At 36.8% G+C, this 23426-nt stretch overlaps 1 protein-coding gene across 2 annotated transcripts in view; it reads left to right on the forward strand.

Moving 5' to 3' along the window:
* Nucleotides 1-6961: 6961 nt before the first annotated feature.
* Nucleotides 6962-23426, forward strand: part of LOC113074215 (FRAS1-related extracellular matrix protein 2-like) — a 54281-nt gene continuing 37816 nt past the window's right edge. For both annotated transcript variants that reach the window (XM_026246970.1, XM_026246972.1), the window contains exons 1-3: nucleotides 6962-12113; nucleotides 14243-14332; nucleotides 23201-23347. In XM_026246970.1, the coding sequence (XP_026102755.1) occupies nucleotides 7115-12113; nucleotides 14243-14332; nucleotides 23201-23347 (5236 nt within the window). In that variant the 5' untranslated portion in view covers nucleotides 6962-7114. The remainder of the gene's footprint in view (nucleotides 12114-14242; nucleotides 14333-23200; nucleotides 23348-23426) is intronic.

Consider the following 23426-nt stretch of genomic DNA (forward strand, 5'->3'; position numbering starts at 1 on the left):
TTTTTTTTTTCAACTCAAGTTTGTTATAAACATGCAAAAAAAATAATAAATTATAAATAATAATTAGAGATTTGTTTTGTGTTGTTAAAATGGCCATGGCATGGTCATAATCTTTTGAAAAATGCATATTAGCCATTTTCATGCTATAAAAATACAGATATTTACTAAAAAGATATTTAACTTGATTTTCATCACGTACCAGATTTTATCTCAAGCTTTTTACTGACATTATAAGTTAATAAATAAATAAAAAGAGCAGACAAACAAACAAATAAATCGTTTTATGCTGTGGAAATGGCAAAACAACTGCAGGCATGTCTTTTTTTATATATAAATATGTTTTACAGTTATTTTTACACTATAAATATTGAAGTGATTATCATATGCATTTTCAGAGTTACAAAAATATAACAAATGACTACAAGAAACACTTGGAGGTTATCGCCGGAAGGGTAAACCATTTATGAAATCTTTTCACCCGGCCATATTGCGATTCATTCAATAAAGTTATGAAAATGTAACATTCATGGATGTTATTTGTTTAGATAGGCTCGGTTTATATCTTTTTGACTCAAGATCCAATTTCATGGATAACCTAATTTGTGGTAAATTTCAAACATTTTCCTTCTTATCTATATGTTAGCATTTGAGGTAAGCCAAGGAATATAATGAACTCCACTGCAGTCCTTTATAATTGTCTTTCCTCCTCCATCACGACTAAATTTGCAGATCTGACCTTCTCCCACGGCATCATTTTAAAAAGCTTTACCCAATCATTTCTGGAAGCTGGATTCTCTCTCAATCACCACAGTCAGATTCAGTGTGAGGGTCTGACCTAAAAACGCTATTTCATTCTCTCAGATAGTGATTTTAGAAACTATTAGCCCACTGGTGTGGCACGGTCCCCTCTGGTTGAGCAGATCTTCGCCTGTGGCCTCTCCTGATACCAATGTATCTATCCATCCACCCTCTATGGCCAGCATTAGATCTAATTTTAGATTACCTGTTTCTAATGGAAATCCAAGTGACCTTTCATCGACAGGGCCTAAACATACACGAAAGACAAACATTTGTTTCTGTCCTTCACCTTCCTTGATTCTTCTCCACTCTTGTTCAAGCCTATTCTTTCAGTTTCAACCTGACACTGTAATACACCTTGAAACTCTGCTATTTTTTGCATCAATACTGTAATCAGCTGAAACGTTACTATTCTTTGACCTATTAGTGAAGGCTAGACAATAATACAACAGTGCCCTCTTCTGGATCATCCACCTTATTGCACGAGGATTTGGACATTTGCCAAGAAGCTGAAATGATGCCCAATTATAACTGGCTGCCATAGAGCTGATGAGGTCTGTACTTCTCAACCCCTACAATCTGAACTCTTTATGTAACACTCAATTAATCTCTCAAACAAGCCGGAGTATGAGAGTTTTCTCTCTCCCGCGGGTTACTTTTGAAAATTAGCCGCGGTAATAAGCAGCAGGTGACACACCACTCGCATGTACACTATTACACCTCACTGACTCATACGGGCCTTTTGACTGTCTATTAAATATAAAACTTACTTTTTAACAGTGACCGGAAGGGGCTTGGGTTGGTACTTGTCCTTGAACTTCAGCAGCGCTCATTGAAATAATGATATCAGTCAGTTAACAAGCGCTCGTGCACGTTTAGTGACAGAGTACAATATAGAAACTAAAGTGCAAATGAGGCACTAATGAGGGCTGTTCTGGAATTTCTGAGAAAAATATATAAATATTTACCACATAGTGTGACATTTATAAAAAGGGTAAACAAGTAACAATTGATTAATTATACTAATTACTCCTCCGCCCGCTCCTGCCAGCAACACTAATACAGAAAATTAGCCTAAAATGTCAGAGCATAGCCTCTCCAAAATGCGATCCCTGTTAAGTAACTTCTAGAGGTTTGCTATATTTCTCCATGTGTTTTTTTTTTATGTGTTGTGTTTTATTATATTCTTTTAAATTGTTGTTGTTGTTGTTTTTTTTCAGCAAAAAAAAAAAAAAAAGTAATTTAAAGAAAAATGTAAACAAAAAAAATCTGTACTAAAAATATGCGAAATTCTGCTTAAATGTAAGCATCCTCTTTTTTAAATTTTCCAATGAAGGCGTAAGAAGCATCCAATCATTTTCCAACAGAGGCTTTCTTGACACAGTTTTCCCGACCAGTACCCTGTTCTGAGGTTTGTTAGAGAAAGTTGGAAATTGTATCACCAAAACTTCAAACAAACCCCATGGCTGACATCTAGAGCCTCGATCTGGTATAATACTAAATTACAAATAGATAAGAAGCCTTTCTGCTGGACACAGTGGGCCAGTAAAGGGATATGGTTCTTGGATCATCTTTACGAAGGAGCACATGTGGTCTCATTTAACAATTTGAAACAAAAGTATAACCTGCCGAATAATGACTTTTAGAAATACCTGCAAATAAGACATTCTCTCTTTGCAACCATTAAAAATTCCCCCGACCCACCAACATATAAACAAAAAAAGGAGGCTGTTCAGCTTTCTGTGCCTTAATTAGTGATGTTAATTCACCCAATTTAAATGAACTTAAAATGGCATGGGAAAGAGATCTGGAGGGAACAATCAAAGGATGAAATATGGAAGCAGGTTGTATCTAAATGGCAGAATTGTGTCATTGAAATTCATTCTGAACTGATAAACTATACAGGTGTTACTGGACTAAGCAGGATGGCTAGACTTAAATTGAGAGATGACGACCTGTGCTGGCGATGTAACACCGACAGTGGTACTGTGGTTCATATGTTGTATGACTGTGATAAGGTTAAAGAACTGTGGATTTGCATTGTGCATTTTGTTAATAACATTTTCAGCCTACAGTTACACATAAATCCTGCTCTCTGTATGCTGGGTATTTTAACAGAAGATGCGGGCAGCAAAGGCAGTGGTGCCGTCTATCTGTGGTGTCTGCATGTAGAGTCATTCTAAAACATTGGAAATCTGTTAAACGCTCTTCTTTTGATGAATGGCTAGAACTCATGTCCAATATTGCTGGCTATGAAAATGTAATATTTGGAGTCTCAGGAGGACGCCCTGATCTGTATATGAAAATATGGGGTTCTTTTCTTGCATTGATTGAAAAAAATGGTATAAAGAGATAATTATAATGTCAAACATGCTTTGTCTCCTTAAGAGTGAATATGAAGTCTAAGATGTCTCATGTGTCTAAACCCTAAATATGTATATATTTTATTTGTTTTTTATTTATTTCTTTTATTTTCAGGGAGGGGTGGGCAAGTCAATTGTTAAATGTCTTTTTCATATGTCATACTGTTACATCTCTGAATTTTATTGCTAAGTGTTATATTTGGTCAGATCTGTGACTGTCAATCATTTAAATCAAGTTCAGATTGTTTTAATGTGTTAAATAAATAATTAAAAAGCAGCCAATCATATAAAGGCTTATATAGGATTGATGAAGCTCATAGGCCTTTATATGATAGTTCATATTAAGCCAACAATGACTTATGATATTATACTTTCATCTTTTTATATGATAATTATTACTTTTATCTCATAATTATGTCTTTTAAGCATAACCCCCACCCCTTCAAATGTGTCTTCCACAAAAAGCATGTATGATGCTGAATATGCTAATTATGACCTAGAATGTCATACTTCTTATCTTGTCATTTTAACATACACTGTATGTCATAATTATAACATTTAATGTCATAACTATGATGTTATCTCATAATTATGACTTTATATATATAAAGATTTGCCAAAGCATTTTTTTTTACATTTTTCTCATGTGGCAGAAATGGTCTTCCATAAAAAGTATGTTTGAAGCCAAATATTATAATTATAGCCTAACCTAGCATCTCATAAGTGTGACTTTTATCTTGTATTTTTGACTTATGTAATTATGACATAATTTAGATTTTTTATCTCATTTCAATTTTATTAATTATTAATTGTATATCATAACTATGATTTTAAAATACATGCTATTTCATATGTGGCAAAATGTACATTTTTAGGCCTGTGTATATCATTTTAATTATATAATAATATTTCTTTATTTTTTATTGTTGGATGCTGCCACTATAATGGCAGCTGTTATTCCTCAGAGCAAACACATTTCTCCTCTGACTTGAGCCGTCAGCATGACAGCTGTTTCAATAATTGTCAATAATTTAGCTCCAAAAAAAAGTTTTAATTTGAAGCTAAAGCTCTAACGGTGAGTAACATCTTTCCCACCATCTTCATGTCTTTAGCTGAAAAACATATCATGTTAAACGAGCATTTAGACAACGAGTACTGGCTTGAGAATATTTCCCTTCCCTTCAAACATCTGTGACAGAAATGGCAACAGTCCTCAAGAGGAACAAGCGACCTTTCAGAAAATACACTGTAATGTTAACTCTCACAAATCCTTTAGATGACATTTGCTAGTTTGTACGTTTGAAAGATGCACATTTAACCGTTAAACTGATAGATATTTTTAACTGTGGTGCAGCTTCTACCAGAAGCATTGTGGCTTATTTGTGTCTTTAATAATCTTACCTGTGTTCATCTGTACTATATGCAAGAGATAAAGAGAGATGAATAAAACTCCACAAATTTGTGAAGAACCTGATGATCATGTTATCCAGCATAATTTGTAAATGAGAGAACGTGAACACCTGCACAAGAAGATCTCGTGGTTGATGCCACACATTTCCTTGCAAAGAAATTGCAAAGAAAGAGCAGATTTTGAAATAAATGTTATTCAGAAAGTCTGGTTTTAAACTGGTTTGATTTATGACTCATTCAGCGAAATTGTCAGTGTCTGACAAGTGGGCAAATGTATTGTAATTCTGTACTTTTCTCAGTCTGCAGTTATTCCAGATGACAGACGGTCACCACAGGATAACAGAAGGAACCTGAGAACGGATGTTTAACAGCTGTGAACTTTAATAGGAGTGGGCTGCCTTTTTTCACATGTATTTGCATGTCATGTCTGTATAAAATAAATAAATAAATAATAAACCTTCTAAGATATCAAACAAATAAATGTTTTTGTCACTCGTGTGTGTTATGCCATTGGACAGCTCAAGGCATGATTGCATCAGTTTTAGTACCTAAATTTGCTTATTGTTTAAAAATCAGTTTAAACACTTTTTTAAAAAAACAAATTTTTTAAAACGCATTTTTGCTTCTTTTCTTTATTTTTAAGTGCCCCACTTTTTGCAGCACTGCAGACTTTTCAAGGCACTTTTGTCCCTTTGGACAAAGTTTGTTATATTCTTGATCACAGAGATTAGAGGTCTGATTGATTCTGTCTACCTTCACCAATAAAGTGGTCGTATTTTCCCCGGGCTACACTGAGACAAAAAATTTAATTGAAAAACTGAGATGGGGAGAGAAAATACCAAGACTGTAGCTCAGTCAAGCCATCAGGAGTTTTTATGGTGCCTGAACAGATGATTGATTACAGGTTTGAAGGTTTGTGGGAAACATTCTCAGAGAGCACACGTGAAAACTGACTGTAGTCTGTCATGTTGTAATAAAAAAAAACATGTGTCCCGATGAACTTCAGAAAACTCTCGCCTTTCTTCTCCATCCAGCATTTTTCTTTAAGCAAGAAAAACTAATTGTCCAAAGTGTCTTCCCCAGAAAATCTCAAACTGTAGAGAAAAGGTTGTTTGATTGTTTAATTATTTAAAAATGTTTCTTCTTTTCTCACAGACTACACACAGTACAATTTTACTGTCCATCTTTGGCATAAGAAAAAAATATACCCTGACAGTATTAGCATCATTTAATAGTATTAATTAGTTATACAGTAAAAAAAGGACATGAGTATAATTTGAAATCATTCAAATTAATAATAATTCAGATTTATACATTTATATACTATACCGCAATATTAATTATTTTACACATATTTAAATTGCCAATTATATGAATATATATATATATATATATATATATATATATATATATATATATATATATATATATATATATATGGGGGTTTGAAATGAGTTGTATCTTTTTTACTAAAATATATTCATCAGCAGAATCAAGAACAGTCTTTAATGCTTTTATATAGGCACTTTAATGAAGTAATGTTCATTACATGTTTTAAATATTCAATACTTCAATTCATTCAAACAATTGTTATTTCAGCTATGCCCTGACCTCATAGATTGGATCAAGTATTTTATGGCTCCCAGTGACACTGTGAGTATGTATTGCTTATATTAACTCTTAAATGGTCTCTGTATCCTGGGGGTTACAGGTATTTGAGGAACAGTGATTGAGTGGGCCTAATTTCTAAGTAAAATATTAATCAGGGTCCCTGAGGCAGGTAAAGACTCTTACAATAAAAACTCTGGGATTAACTCTTCTTCTTCATCTGAGTTTAAGGTAAATGTTATTCATCTTGCTCACTCCTTTCTATGTCCAAAGCATCTTACATTGCATTTATCACTTCTTGCATTCCCGGGGAATTGATCCATCACCTTGATATTGCTAATACTAATCGTTGTCATTTACGTTACACGGGAAAACCTGTAAGCAGTTATTTTGATGTTTCACAATAGCAATACATTAATATAACATAGTAATGAATATAAGTTTAAATTCAAATGCATTGCAACTATAGACAGCATGAATAAACAAACAAACAAATAATAATAAAAAATACTGGATATCCAAGGGGTAAAAAGAAGCTTTTACAACTTAAATATATATTGTAAGAAATGTAGAGAGTTACACTTGTACCCAGACACGCCTGTCAGATGTAGGCTACAACACAACTACAGAAGATCGTCAAATCCTCTGAGAACCTCACCTGCGAAAGTGGGAATGCAAGGCTCCGTCCAATAGAATCAGCCTGTGGGCGTGTCCTTCTGCTGCCATCCATGCACAAGTTAAAACGGAGCTCGCGCTGACTCTGTGGGAATGCCGCGCGAGCATCCTGGCGCGTGTGTGGGATTTCTCAACTTTCTGTATTTGTCTCCTCTTCCTTCCTGGATATAAAGCATAAGAGCGGAAAACCCCATCGAGCTCCATTTGGATATTTCATTTGCCCAAGCACCCCCTGTGGCTGTCTACACTGCGCGTGCAGCATGGAACTTCATAGATTTCTCATTCTCTTGCTTTCATTGACAGGTAGTTCTGCGCGAGGAGTTGAAACGCACGGATTGTCGTACGCTTACACGCCAGAGCTCTCCGAGGACGCGATACTGGTGGCAAACAACGGCATACACGTGCCTTTCGGGAGATCTGTTTACATCGATCCGATCAACGACTTGGTCATTGAAGTTCAGCCTGGAGACAGGTGCAGTATTACCGTTCTGGATAATGATCCGCTGTCTCAAAGACCGGGACATGTGTCTCCTAAAAAGTTCCCGTGTGAATTTGGTCCTAACGATGTGAGGTACTCTCATCTCGGTTCTAGGAGCCCTGCGAGTGACAGGGTGAAGCTGCAACTCAGGTATGACACTCAGACTGAAACTATTATCATCCCCTTTATGCTAGAGGTGGAGGTTGTTTTCACACAACTGGAGATTGTTACTAAGAACATGCCTCTTAATGTTGATAAACTGCATGGGACTAGTAATCCAATCGGCAGAAAGGTTTTAGACTTCACCTATGATAAAACCTCAGAAAAATGTGAGGTAACGTCACTGGCAGCCAGCAATGCGCTTCCTAGATATGGTAAAGTTGTGGATGAGAGCAAACTGGAGAAAATGATGGATTGTGATCTGTTTCTCAAATCAGATATCCGCTATGAGCATACATCTACCCACAAGTCCCCCAATAAAGATTACATCCCAATGGTTGTGGAGCTACGGAGCAAAGAAAATAATTTACTGAAACAAGAGTTTTTCCATGTGATGATTCGGATAAAAGAGGGTGAAGAAAACACTCCCCCCAAACCGAGTTTTGTGGCTATGATGATGATGGAAGTGGATCAGTTTGTTATGACGGCTTTAACTCCTGATATGTTGGCTGCGGAGGACACACAATCAAATCCCGATGATCTCATTTTCAACATTACTTCTCCTCTGTCCTTTGAGGAGGGATATATTGTGAGTACAGATGATAGAAATTTACCTATCACATCCTTTTATCAAAGGGATCTCAAAGATTTGAAAATAGCTTACAAACCTCCCTCTTTGGACTCGGATACCGAGAGGATCTTTCAAATAGAGTTTGAGGTCATAGACACAGATGGTGGCATTTCAGATCCTTTTGCATTCATGATTGTTGTGAAGCCCATGAATACATTAGCGCCAGTAGTCACTAAGAATACTGGCCAGCTTTTATATGAAGGCCAGTCTAGGTCTTTGTTTACTCAGAACAATTTAGAAATAAGTGATGAAGACAACCTGGACAGTGTGAGGATAAAGGTGGTTGACGGTCTGCGTCACGGTCACTTAACTGTTCTGGGCACCAACAGGAAGTATTTTACACCGGCTGATCTGGAGGTCGGCATTGTGGTTTACCAGCATGATGGCAGTGACACATACAGTGATAATATAATATTCAGAATGTCAGATGGCAAGAATGAAGTTGAGTTTTTGTTCCCCATTACAATTGTACCCACTGATGATGAGCCACCCATCATAAATGCAAACACTGGGTTGATTTTATTCAAAAATCAGATGGTGCCCATCTCACTGCTCATGCTCAGTGCAGCAGACATCGACTCTGAGGATTCAACCATTAAATTTACAATCCAGCCTCCATTTTCTGCTATTGGCGAGGTCGTGTTAAGGCAATCTGAAGCACCTGAGGACCCATCCTCCTGGAAATTTAATGCAGAAGATGGTGTGTATGAGAAAGTAGTGACACAGTGGCTCCAGAAAGACATTACAGATGAAAAGCTCTTCTATAGGCACATAGGTCCACACATCACAGAGGCAGTTACTGATCAGTTCGTTTTTAGAGTACAAGATGATGCCGATCCTCCCAACCAATCGGGAGAGAATTCCTTCGTTATTAAAATTTTACCTATTGATGATATTCCACCCGTGCTGTTCCCAGGCACTACTTTGCAGACGACAGTACATGAGTACCAGCTGACTCATTTCAACAAGAATGTTCTTCGTTACACTGACTTGGACTCTGAAGACCGTGACCTGAAGTATACAGTAACTCAACTGCCAACCGACACAGATGAGAATAATCCCATTCAATTCGGGTCTATTGTTTTGACTGACAGCCCCAATACTGACGTAACGGAATTTACCCAAGCGCAAATTAACCATCATAAGATTTCCTACAGCCCACCAGACCTTGAGCTTGGCATCACACCACATGTGGTGCAGTTCCATTTCACAGTAGAGGACACTGCTGGAAACAGTGCTAATGGAGTTTTTACAATTTTCCTGCAGCCTGTGAACAACAAACCCCCACAGATAACAAACACTGGATTCACAGTCCTTGAGAGAGGAGTGCATATCATCACGAGTGCTGAACTCGACGCAAATGACCTTGACACTGACAGTAAGCAAATTTCATTCACATTAAGTCAAACTCCACAGCACGGCCATGTTCAGCATACATTTACTGACTTAATAAAAGGAAATAGTTTCAATTTGATGGATATCTCTGATGGCAAAGTGTCATATATCCACAATGGAGATGAAACAACAAGTGACTCTTTTAAATTAGATGTTAGTGATGGTGTTCATGTTTTAACAATCACTGTGAAGGTAGGGGTAAAGCTTATTGATGATGAAACCCCAATTCTCAGCCTCACAATGGGCACCTTTGGCTCTCGCTTGGACGTGCTGGAAAATGGTGCCACAGAAATGACCACCAGTGTTATCCAGGGAAAAGATGAAGACACTGATGACCTGAGGTTGACATTCATTGTGGAAGAAGTCCCTAAGTTTGGAGAAATTCTGGTGAGTGGAGTTTCCTCAAGCAGATTCACCCAAGCTGATATCATCAGTGGTCTGGTTGTGTATGCTCACACCAGCGGTGAGATTGGTCTCCTTTCGATTGAAGACTTTTTCAACTTGACCCTCTCTGACATGTCTGATGAGTGGACTGTAGGGGGTAACCGAGTAAACGGAGTCCGTGTTCACGTCACCATTCTGCCTGTAGATAACCAGATTCCAGTGGTCACAGTTGGCCCTACCTTTACTGTCTTTGAGGGGGATAAAAACACAATTGGTAGGCATCATATTAAGGTTGAGGATGCAGACACACCAATTGAGGACATCCTGTGCACCATCATTGTTCAGCCTACATCAGGATACGTGGAGAACATCTCTCCAGCACCAGGCTCTGAAAAGTCAAGGTCCGGAACGGCAGTAAGTGCTTTGACCATCAGAGATGTGAATGAAGGTCATATTCATTATGTCCAAAGCATCCACAAAGGAGTCGAGCCAGTGGAGGACAGGTTCACATTTAGATGTTCAGATGGTGTAAACTTCTCAGAGAGACAGTTCTTTCCAATTATAATTATTCCCACCAATGATGAAAAACCTGAGATCTTTATGCGAGAGTTTGTAGTAATGGAGGGCATGAATGTTATCATTGACACGCCACTCTTGAATGGAGTGGATGCTGATGTTCCTACAGAAAAACTGACGTTTATCATCACCAAACCCCCAAATCATGGGTTCATCCTCAATCAGCTTGCTAGTGGCTCTGTCCCAATCACAAATTTCACTGTGGAACAGATCAAGGAAGCCTCTAGCATAATTTATGAACATGATGATTCGGAAACCACTGAAGACAAGTTTGATGTTCTTCTTACAGATGGGAAACATTCAGCTGAGGCCACCATCATGATCATGATTATCCCTGTGGATGATGAAACACCAAGGCTTTCTGTTAATGATGGACTTGAAATCGAGATTGGTGAGACAAAACAGATAAACGGTAAAGTACTAAAAGCCACTGATCTGGACTCCGATGATGAGTCTCTTACTTTCATCATTCGCCATGGGCCCGGTCAGGGCTTCCTTCATAGAAAATCAGCAGGAGATGTGAAGAAAAGATCTGCTTGTTCTCTAGAGAACATAACCGTTAGCATGAACTTTACACAAAACGAAGTGAACAAGGGTCTCATTTTGTACACTCACAATGGACAGGAAGGCATTCGAGACCTTATAAAGTTTGATGTTACAGATGGCATAAATCCTCTTATTGACAGATACTTCTATATTACTGTGGGCAGCATTGACATGGTGTTTCCTGATGTCATCAGCAAAGGGGTGTCTCTTAAAGAAGGTGGCAAAGTTACACTCACAACGAACCTCCTTAGCACTAGTGATCTCAATAGCCCTGATGAGAACTTAGTCTTCACCATCACAAGAGCCCCGGTGAGAGGGCATTTGGAAAACACGGATTCACCAGGCATGCCTATTGTGTCTTTTACCCAGTTACAGCTGGCCGGAAGCAAGATCTACTACATTCATACTGCCGATGATGAAGTCAAGATGGACAGCTTTGAGTTTGAGGTGACCGATGGCTACAACCCTGTGTTCCGCACGTTCCGTGTTTCAATTGTTGATGTTGACAATAAAAAGCCAGTACTGACCATTCATGACCTTCAAGTGACCGAGGGACAGACCAAACTCATTACGCCCTTTGAGTTGACTGTTGAGGACCAAGACACACCTGAGCACCTTCTCAAGTTTACAGTCACCCAGCTACCCATTCACGGCAAACTGCTCTTCAATAACAGTCGACAGGTGACTTCGTTCACCAAGCAGGACCTGAATGAGAATACGATCAGCTACAAGCATGATGGCACAGAGTCGGACAAGGACAGCTTTTCTTTTACAGTCACTGATGGCACCCATTCAGAATTTTTTGTCTTTCCTGATACCATTTTTGAGACCCAAAGGCCTCAGACCATGAAGATTACCATTGTGTCAGTGGACAACGGTGTGCCACAGATTGTGGTTAACAAAGGTGCACCAACTTTAAAAGTGTTGTCCGCAGGTCACTTAGGTTATCAGATCACAAGCACAGTCCTGAAGGCAGTGGACAGAGACAGCAGCCCAGAGGCTTTGGTTTTTCACATTACCACACAGCCAGAGCATGGCTACCTGATAAGCCTGGACCGAGGCAATGACTCAATCAGCATCTTCACACAAGGTAATGTGTCATCAGAAATGTTCTTATCACCTTTGATCACATTTTTACATTTGTGAACTGAACTGTGCAGTGTTATGCTCTGTAAAACCGTATTTGAAGATATGCATGTCAGAATTGTCTCTTTAAGAAAATATATGTACCCGACATGTTCAGGACAGTTTCTCTGGTCTTATTAATGCTTGAAATAATGTAGGTTCCATAACAAAACAGACACTTTGCCCTTTGCCAAGAGCGCAGGCTGTAAGATGTGTTTGTCTTTTAGCCTTCGGCTTAAATTCTTTATGAGACAACTAGAGCGTTCACACATCTCCTTTCAATTATTAAGTTCTCATACTTTTGCCTTCTAAGTTCCTGTAGTTAGAAAGGAGTTACTAGTTACAGGCAAACCACATTTTAAAAAGAGATAGAGGTGAAGGGGTGTAATTTTTTCGCTGCTAGCTATAACATACAGACTTGTAATCTTTGGGGGTTTTAAGCATCTTGACTGGGTCGTACCAGCAGTATGAGTTTTGCGCTCATGCTTCATTGTTCAGATAAACAGCCCTGTCTATTACACACTTAAACTTAAATTTTCTGTTTAAATACTCACTGTTAGGATACTTTGTTTTGTAATTTTTTTAAATAAGTTGACATACTCCCTGCTCTTCAAATAGATTTCTTTTTTTTTTTTGAGAAATTACACATTAGGTAATTAAAAGTGAAGTGACATTCAGCCAAGTATGGTGACCCATACTCAGAATTTGTGCTCTGCATTTAACCCATCCGAAATGCACACACACAGAGCACACACCCGGAGCAGTGGGCAGCCATTTATGCTGCGGCGCCCGGGGAGCAGTTGGGGGTTCGATGCCTTGCTCAAGGGCACCTAAGTCGTGGTATTGAAGGTAGAGAGAGAACTGTACATGCACTCCCCCCACCCACAATTCCGTCCGGCCCGAGACTAGAACCCACAACCCTTTGATTGGGAGTCCAACCCTCTAACCATTAGGCCACGACTTCCCCAAATTTTGTACAAATGTAATTTTATATATACAATTATATATTTTTTTTATAACCTATATAAGTTTTAACTTTCAATCAAAGATATTAAAGAGTTATTAAATCTGTAAACTGTTTTCAATTTTAAAAATATCCTTTTGTACAGCCAGAATAAGAATTTTGTTTAGAAACAAACTGTATTAATCAGCACCGGTTCATGGCTTCTAAAGTATTAATGCACTCATTCAAAAATGAGAGCCATAGTGAGAAGATGTGAAATCCATGTCAGGCTAACTTAGTCTGAAAGGTGTCCCAGATGTTGGAAGAAGCAGAAGTGAGAGATGGGGAGAGAGGGAGAGATCTGGCAAACCTGACTTGACCTCATCAGTATGAGCAGTGAAGCAGAAGGGACAATCACTTCTCTTTATTTACTTTGCCCTTTCCCCATATTCTGCTACCGCTTGCTCTTTGGCATTTGCTAAATATTTTACGATGAGAGTGAGTGCTGGTGATGAAAGAAGACATTTTATTTTCAATATGAAAAGCGGTTTCATCCATGCATAAAGAATCACAGGTTTACATTTTTATGAGGCTTCTTCCACTGATATCAATAATTTAAAGAAGTGGGTCAGAGCAAGGGGAAGAGAGAGCCAGGTTGATCATGGTACACCGTAACCTAACCACTGTGTATCAATGCAGAAGTGGTTCAGGGGTCTAATTTGAGAGATGGGACAGACCAGATGTAGGGAAGTCTGGGTCTGTGTTTAAAATTCCTGTTCTCACCTGTCATTATGTAACAGCTTGTCACCTGTTTTGCTGATTGTTTTGTGACTCACTCCCTGCTGCTTTTGTGAAAATTCTCTCCTGGACTCATTAAAACCTAAAAATCCTTTTACCCACACGTTTTTTTTTTTTTTTTTTTTTTTTTTGTGCAAAATCAAGCATGCTCTTTGAATTATAATGCAGATATTTTTAAGTTGATCGGCTTATAGAACAATTTGATCTTGAGGGTGTTACTCTAGGGTTTGTAGATCATCATAAATACAAGCAAATTCATAGATTGCTCTGAGATACATTTTCTTCTGAATGAATAATACATTTTTGCGTTGCACAGTTTTATGCTACAGTTTTGTGTTTGTGTGTGTTGTCAGCTGACATAGATGATCTGAAGATCTGCTATATCCTGAAGGATGAGAACAATGCCACCAGTGACGTCTTTAGTTTCACCGTGGAGGACAATGGTAAGGAAAATGGCATGAATTTAAAAAAAAAAAAAAGAAACATGCCCATTTTTCAGCCTTTTAATGGTTTGATTATGCGTTTAGAATTATTCATGAACACATTTAGCCATATAACGTGAGGAATAATACAGCACAAATCATTTGAATTCATGAATGATATAATGTCCTCTGATTTTAGGTGTCATTGCATATGAAATAGCCTTGGATGATTAATTGTGAACCCTTAGACCAGAGAGGGATATATTTGGATATGTAGCATTTAATTAGGCCTTTTCTTTCCATGGTGAACTTTCTGTGTGTACAGATTATTGCATGCTGTGCTACCTTTGACTGCAAAAAAAATTTACAATTAAAATTAAAATGAGTTTTTAGTACATCAAAGAAAACTTAAAAGTGAGTTAGTGTGGGCTACAATGACCCTAAGAACATATTTCAACAGGGCAGGATTAAATTTCCTGAAGCATAGATAATCATGTATAAATTAGGCTGAACGTGATGATCCAGTCACTGTTGCTGGAAAAGCTTGCGGCTAAAGACCTTGTTGCGATTTAATGATGATTTGTGTTTTATTTGGAAAGCCAAATATGTGTAATATGCAGGATGTGGATTGACTGTTACAGTGTCTCGGAAAAGGACATTGTGGATTGAAGTGTCTGCATAAATGCAACACAAAAGTCTGTTTGGTATATAAAGCTAGAGGCAAGATGACACATAATTAGAGCCTGTAGCCATGAGTATAAGACACACCCCTTGTCAGGCTTACAATTACGTTGAGTATTAGAGGGTCTCTGGCATTGGAAAGAGTTGGGGAAAATACCAGCTCTATAGGAAAACAGCTGGTTCAACTGCTGTATTGGGGCTTTATGTCTGTCTCATGCTTAAAATCACCAGCTTTGTCATGAAATAATCTGTTGTGGCATGAAACAAGAAACCATTACAGTCTGCTAAGCACTTTCAAGTCAAGAGGCATTATGTTTTAAAGGATTGTGCAGTGGATGCAATTAGTGTTTTTTTTTTTTTGCACTGAATTAAGTGCACAATATGATAATGGGTCATCCCATGTCAAGTCAACTAGAGGTCCCCTGCTTAAATTTTTGATTTTGCTAATATTTTTTCTTAAGACAGATAAAAAATATTTTGTGATGAAAGCCAAATATTAAATGTCGTGGATGAATGTTTACTGAGTAGTCCACTATTTTGTAGAGGGGAGTCAAAATGGCAATTTTCACCAGAAATTCAGAGCCAAATTACAGTGGGTTACAAATGGCTTCAGAAAGATGGCAGCATCATAATGTTTAGGTCTGTAAGTAAAACCTTTTGACTTCAACAATCTTTGTTGCATTATGTGCCAATGGTGACCATTTAAAAAATGGGGAAACAACACTTTCAATTTTTTTATCTTCAAAGTTTATATCCCTGTTACTCAATATAAAAAATATAAAAAATAACTTAATGCCTCTTATTTATATATAATATATTGGGTCTTAACAAACGTTCCTTTTTAAATGTTAATTTTCAAGGCATTTTCCTCTTAACAATAAATTTGACAAATATGGCTCCAAGAGTAAATTGTTAAATTGTACACATTTCCAAATTGCAATGCTCAAAAACCAAACATGGGTCACTTTTCAAAAATATAATGCTGCTTTTCTTAAAAAAAGAGTAAAGATGTGGGGTTGACATGGATTGACCCTAATTAATTTTGTCTTTATTATTATTACATTTTATTTTATTTTTTTTAATAAAAGTATTTATTAATTTTAAAAATATATGTATATAAAAAAATGTATTACAAAATAACACCTTCAGTTGACATGACTAGTTTTTAGAATTGTTTTGGGGTTATGTTTCTATTTGTTTCTACTTTTTTCTCTTCCTCCCTCCCCCTTTGGTAGCGTTTGTCCCTCTGTAAGTCATCTCTCAATTCAGACAGGAAAGACTGAGGAGTAGCAACTCGTTGGTATGCAACTGTGTTGGTGTCTGAGCCCTGAGCCCAGTGGGTCATTACCAGTTTTGTTTCTTTGCATTCCTGAGGATAGTTTCACTCCATACACTTCATTGGTTATGAAGGCATTCATTTTACTGGAAAGACCTCAAGCAGTAAGGGACTATCTGTATCTTTCTCATCTCATTTTACAGATGTAGTGTGCAAACAAAAAAGGGCTCGGCAGAGCTGTTTTTATCATGAGGTGCCTCAAGGCTTTCTCCTAGGACCCATTTTTTCCCCACATTTGTGCAGTAATGTACAGCTTCAGCATGAAATTCAGTGATTACAGCCACTTTGCCACATTATGCCTGAAGAAGCTGAGCTAATTAGCCTATCTTAGTTTGTGCTTGTCCAAAGAGCCTGCCAACCACAGCTAACATCATAAGCTCAATTTTACAGCCAATTTGTGTTAAACAGCTGCATTTATTTAATGCAATATGTTAGACTGTGACTTAAGTATTTACTACTAGTATTCCAAAGAGGTTTAATTAATTGTTTTGTTTTCCAAAATGTTCTTTCTCTGCATTCTCTATAATGATGATGAGGCTGTTTTTCAATGCAAATAACTATTGTCATGTTTTTTGCATGCAGTTTAGTGGACTATTTGAGTTATTTCAGTGTACTTTTTCTGAATTTAAAAATCAGCCACATTTTTGTTGGTAAACTGTCCATCAGAGTTTGGCCTAGATCATCTATTATTTGTTTATCTTTATCTTTGTCGGTCTCTTTTGCTCTATTCCAAAACCTAGCAAGCTGCCTCCAGAGACAACATTGTAAGGCATCAAAGGCACACTGCCGATTCTAAAGCTGTTCCAAAATGTAGGCAACTTCATTATTCTGCCTCCTAAAGCATCATTCACACAGACAGTGATTCAGTAGATGGAGGTCAGCAAGTTGGTTTATAACACAGTCTCTGAAATCATCAACTTTTATTGAAAATAAATGATATCCAGTTGTTTTGTCACAACAAACTGTTATCACTACAGTACTATTGACAAAATTAAAGGCGGGCAAGGCAATTAATACATTTATTTTCATTTCATTCAATACCAAAACACATTAATAAACATAATATTTGTGCTATGTATTTTAATACCTAGATAGTGCACCCTAAACTTAACAGGTAAAAGAGGACAGATTTATCACTTACCCTTCCTCTGCGAAAGGTCATGATGGGTAGCACTTATTCTGAATCCTCTACACCTCTCACTACAATCATGTCTCAGAGGCAGAGATAGAAATATGACAGGAATGACTGCAGGGACACACAGAGGCTACAAAGATCAGAGTGAAGCTTTACGTGATGCATCATAGTGCTGTGGGACTTTTAGATTTTTTTTTTTTTTTACATTTGTTGACGTGAACCTACACCACTGTTCACTCTAAAGCAAAAATGCAATTCTATATGTAAATATTGTTTTCTATATACTGTTAAAAAGAAATCTTGGTTTATTTTCAACAGACCTGACCATCGACATCAGGTTGGGAACTAAAATGATTTTAAATGATTTTAAACCATTTTTATTTCCTGGAAAGCAATTTCACATAAATTTTCCTAAAAATCTGTTGTGTCTGGGTTAACAACAACAACAACAAAAGCCATTGCTGGCTCTGTTTTCCCTGGTGTATACCTTGTATTGTGAAGTTTTTTTTACTGGGGATTTGTTGAAAAGGATCCAGGGTGCTATAGTAACAATACAGAACAATACTAATCATATTCATGGTTGCAGATAACCATATGTTTGTGTTGTTTATTTTCTTCTCCCATATCAAATTAACCAGAAATACCATTGCAATAGAACATTTTTGTAGCTCTGTTTCTAATTGTTTGCTAGACATAAGATTGTGTATTCACATTTGGATTAGCAAGAGCTAGCATTGAATTTCCCCTGAAAGCTTCATCTCTTCAGACTAAACCAAAGGTGGGATGTTTTGTTTGGTTTAGAGGGTTGCGCAGGTATTTCGGGTCAGTTCAGATGTGGATTTCTGGGTTAACCTTAGACCTGCATGGCTGACTGTTTAAGTGACAAGACCACACCTGCAGTTATTCCTGGTTAAACATTTCAAAGTGCCGCTGATCGAGTGGACAGGTGATGGACCAATAAGAGGTTTGCGACTGCTATCTTCAGTCAGTCTGCTGACAGTTAAAGGATCTGCTTTTCATTGCAGGTCATTGGTGAAGAAAGAGGCACAGAAGAAAGTAATTGAGGGCATCCAGGCAAATTGTGATCTTCGTTGAAGATGACTTCCTGTGTTTTGTGAGGTTGTGGACCTCTTGTTTAAATATTTGTTGCATGACTACATGTCCTTGTTGAATTGTTTCCAAGTTCTGCTAGCCTAGCTCAGCTTTTTCAATCCAAGCAGGAAACAGTAAAGCAGACAGCCAAGACTTTGTGGCTGTAGCCAAGAAAAGCCCATTGAGCTAGACGATGAGAGGCTAGAAGAACCATGAAATGTACAACAAGCTACTGTCCTTCACTCAAGATCTAGAATCAGTGGTGCTTTTTCAGGGAAACCTATACTGAATGGGGAGGCATAAACTGACACAACTGTTATCATACTTATCCATTGATATCCAAGTAATCCATCCTGGAAAATCAATATAGAAACATGAGTGTGTGCAACATGCATAATAGTTTTGATAAAAAGGCCTCAAAGTAGCACTTATTTTTGACTTGTGTTTAACTACGTTTTGAGAGCGTGGCGCTCCTGAGGGTTTGTTGCTGTTGATGCTGTTGGCACTTGGCACAGGATTAATAAAAAGAAGGAATTGTGCTTTATTGCACATAATATTCTACCCTTCTCATTCATTCTCATATTCAGATTTATTTTCCAGCCCTGATGGTATTAGACCCTCATGAATCACTATAGTAGTTTGTAAGTACCCTCAGGGGTCATCTCCATTTGACTTCTGTCAGACTCTCTATCCAGTCACTCAGGAGGATTGAGAGCGTATCTGATGAAATATTTGTGAGCTCTATTTTTAGATGCTGTTAAGAAGTTCTTCAAAGTTTCTGGATGGAGCCAAGCTGCTCATTCACCAGACACTGATTAGCTTTTAATGAGTTATTCTGAGTGAATGTCAGCTGTTGTGTTGTCATGTCTTTCTAGGAAACTCTGTCTGAACTAGCGGCTCTGAAATGCTATGGTTTAATAAAATTATTAAGGGCTTTTTGTGTGAGAAGCTTCGTGGAGACTGTTAGTATCAGGGGTTGGACAAATCCTCTGGGCTTCAAAGCAACTGTCAATATTTTTTTTTTCAGAGGCAAAGCTAATGAGAGTATCTTATTGTTCAGCTTGACAACAGAACAAATAGAAGTGATTTTTAAACTCACATGTGTGATGCTGTCCTTTATGACTAAATAGCTTGTTTATCTTTTCTACTCATTTATTTCAATCCTTTGTTTACCTCATTTTCAGTGGCCTTTTTAGGCAAGAATCAATAATACTGTTTCTCAAAACCTCCAAATATTACACTCATTTATGCTAGAGACAAGGATGTGACACCTTTATATATATATATATATATATATATATATATATATATATATATATATATATATATATATATATATATATATATATATATATAAAATCACTTTTTAACCTCATCTACATTTTATTAACATCCATTTTAGCTAAATATACAAAATAGTTTTGTGACGTTGTGGCAAACACCACTGATGTTCTTTAAATAAATGTAAAAATCCATTTTAATTTAGTTTGTCTTTGGGGTAACTGATGGTGTTGCGTTTGTTTGGCTCATTGACCTGAATGAACACCCCTGAACACAGAGAAGAGTGGAGCCCTGAGCTGAGAGCTTTTTCTTTATTCGCAAATGGATTTTGGCGACATTTAAACCACACCCTATCTATCTCTTCTTTCTTAAACTGATAGAACCTGACAGGATGAAATAAAAAGTGTTATTGCTGCTTGGATAATGCGCTGCATTAATACCCTGCCATTGACTGCAAAATGATAGGAGAAATGCTTTAAGCTTGCTTATATCCACTCAAAGAGGTATAATAAACCATAAAACCATAGATCAAATCAAATATATGTGATTATAGTATCTTTGTTTTTGAATATAGATGTGGCAGTTGCCTTTCAGATTTATACAAATGTATATTTATTTTTAAATTATATTTCTATTTACTACAGATTTCTTATCTGCAGTCCACATCTAAACACAAATAATTATGTGGACCACTATGATCATTCAGTGAACCATGTGGCTTATGCTGCTAATCTTCATGAAATGTCAAATACTGTATAATCACTTCAGCACTTCTGAATTAGTATATGCTGCATATCATCTACCGGATGGTAATCACCTAGCAACCAGACTAATATCGCGTAAAAAATACAGGGGCATTGGCAACATGTCAATTTTCTCCAGTCTTGATATCTATCAGGCAAGGTTAGAAAGTGAGATATTAGGAGCCCGGGGTTAGCTTGAGGAAATCAAGTGAAACAAGCAAAGAAAAGCCATGAATATACATGGTCTAGCTTGTTGAGAAATTGGGAATTAGTCTCTGATGTTTTGTGTGCAGACTACGAGACATGGCGTGAATATAGATTAGAGATGCAGTTGGTCCATAGACATGTGTGCACAAAATGATACATTCACAAATACATTTGTTAGAGATTTAATCATATGCTCCGTTCATGCTTTTTGGTATATTCTTTCATTGTTTAATCTATTAGAGGTGTAGAATGCCTTTGAAAGCATCTCTGTAAGCTCAGTTTGGTTAGCCATGGTAATCATTCAGTATCATGGAATAAATTGATATTTATTAACTAAACAAAATGTGCGTTTACATGGAGCATTGTAATCGGTTTAAAAGTCCAATCCGAATGAAAATGCTCCATATAAACACCACCTATTATTTATTACGTTTTCATAATAAAAAACTTGTGATGTTTGTTCGCACATTGCGAGCACTTTCTGTGTTCATAAAGCAATGCTCCTTTGATTCATTGTTCATCAACACTTTGTGAGATATTGTGTATTTGTTCTATTTAAGTACAGTAAAACTTTTTTATTATCAGAATACAATTCATTTCAGAGCTGCATTACAGAGGGTCGTAGGCTACGGTTATTTCATCCCTTAATGCTATTACATTAAGAAATTAGGGCGATATGATGATATAATTATCAGTTGGCCGTAATGATTTCTGCGAGTGTGTATATGATCGTGTTCTGGACACATGACTGAGCGCTCAAATGAATGCTAGGGATTCAAATATTAGTCTGTTTATTCCAAGCAAGTGCAAGCAGTTATTAAAATATTAATGCAAATACGTGTGTTTTTTCCTATGGTGCTTTGTAGTTGATGTCATTGTAGGCTACTTCGCATGTCCCAAAATCAAAAACACAGGCACATGTAAACACCATATGGGATTAGAGAGTCTAATGTAAACAGTCCACCAAATCTGTCAATCGGAATGACAAAAAAAGTTGTACATGTAAACGTGGCTAATGATGGTTATTAAGGAACATCTGGATGATACAAATAATGTGAGATACACCAAGGATTGTGAAGTGTGAAGTCAGCATGCACAAGTTATAAATATTTCATCATGTCCATTCTGTAGCACAAACTAGTTAATTGTGCTGTTTGCTATAAAACCTGATAAGATTAATTATATGTATGTAGCAATATGAGAAAGTTATTTCCCATAAACCCTTTAAGTAAACAACTGGTGGTGTGTACATTGTTATGATGTAAATGATCACTAATTAATCCCTTCTGAGTCGATTATATGAGGATCATTTTCATAATGTTTTAGCATGTGTATGCAGAACTCCACAGAAAAGCTCTGCAGAATCATAATGACTTAAAGTTTTGCACATCTCTACTCCGTGGATATTTTTTTATATTTAAACAAAGTGCTGGAATGAATCCTGTAACCTATGAGTTTGCATTTTTATACTTCAGGTTCCATCGTGGGTTTTTTGAATGGGTTTGTGGTTGAATGCCTGATAACAGCATATTTTTTTATTTAATGACATAAAGTAGTAATACCTCCTTTTTAAGTTAACTAGTTGCAAAATGGGACTACAGACTTTGCCTGGGTCATTAAAGTCATCACACCAAACAGAAAAGCAAATGTTCTCACTAGTCTGCTTTTACAGCCTCATTGTGTTTATACTTGCGCTATTCTAACTCAAATTTTCCAATTTGATGCATTCATATAAAGACTGAGAGAGTTGATAGTGGTGACGTTAAAGTCATGCAACCATAGTGTAGTTCATTTATAGTCTACATTTAGCTTTTTACTCCTGTGTAGTGTTGTCAAATGATTAATCGCAATTAAATGCATCTAAAATAAACGTTTTTGTTTACATAATAAATGTGTGTGTACTGTGTACATTTATTATTTATATATGAATACACACCCATACAGTATATATTTTGAAAATATTTACATGTGTATTTAATTCATATAATTTATATATATATATATATATATATATATATATATATATATATTTCTGCATGCATGTGTGCATAAATATGCATAATAAATATACACAGTACACATACATATATAATGTAAACAATTTTTTTTTATTTTGGAAGCGATTAGTAGTTGCGATTAATCATTTAGTCTTCAAAATTCATAAAAGTTTGTTCATTTTTGAAGATTATCATTATGTAAAAAAAACGTTAGAATCATAAACTTTTGTAGGTCATAGAACCTATTTTCTCCAGTAATCCAAAAGCCAGTGGAAAAATCCTTTTGCTTTTTTTGTCAAATGAAGCAGGGAGATGTGAACTTCTTGGATGGCCTAGAAAAAGACTTTGGTACTACAGTGCTCTATTTATGCTTTCAAATGCTGATAAGAGTGTGTACATTTTAACTGTTGTTTTCAGGAGGGAACAAGCTGAAGAACCAGCAGTTTCGTCTAAACTGGGCTTGGGTTTCTCTGGAGAAAGCGAACTATGTGGTGGATGAGCAGGACAAAGTTCTCGAGGTGATCCTCAGACGTAGAGGTTTTCTAGGTGAAACGTCTTTTGTCGGTGAGTATCAGTGCACTGGGTCATTCTTTATTTGATTTTCTGCCAGCATAATACTTTATTTCATACATTTTCCATTCGC

This window comes from Carassius auratus, unplaced genomic scaffold (assembly GCF_003368295.1).
Source record: "Carassius auratus strain Wakin unplaced genomic scaffold, ASM336829v1 scaf_tig00013965, whole genome shotgun sequence".
NCBI classification, from domain to species: domain Eukaryota; kingdom Metazoa; phylum Chordata; class Actinopteri; order Cypriniformes; family Cyprinidae; genus Carassius; species Carassius auratus.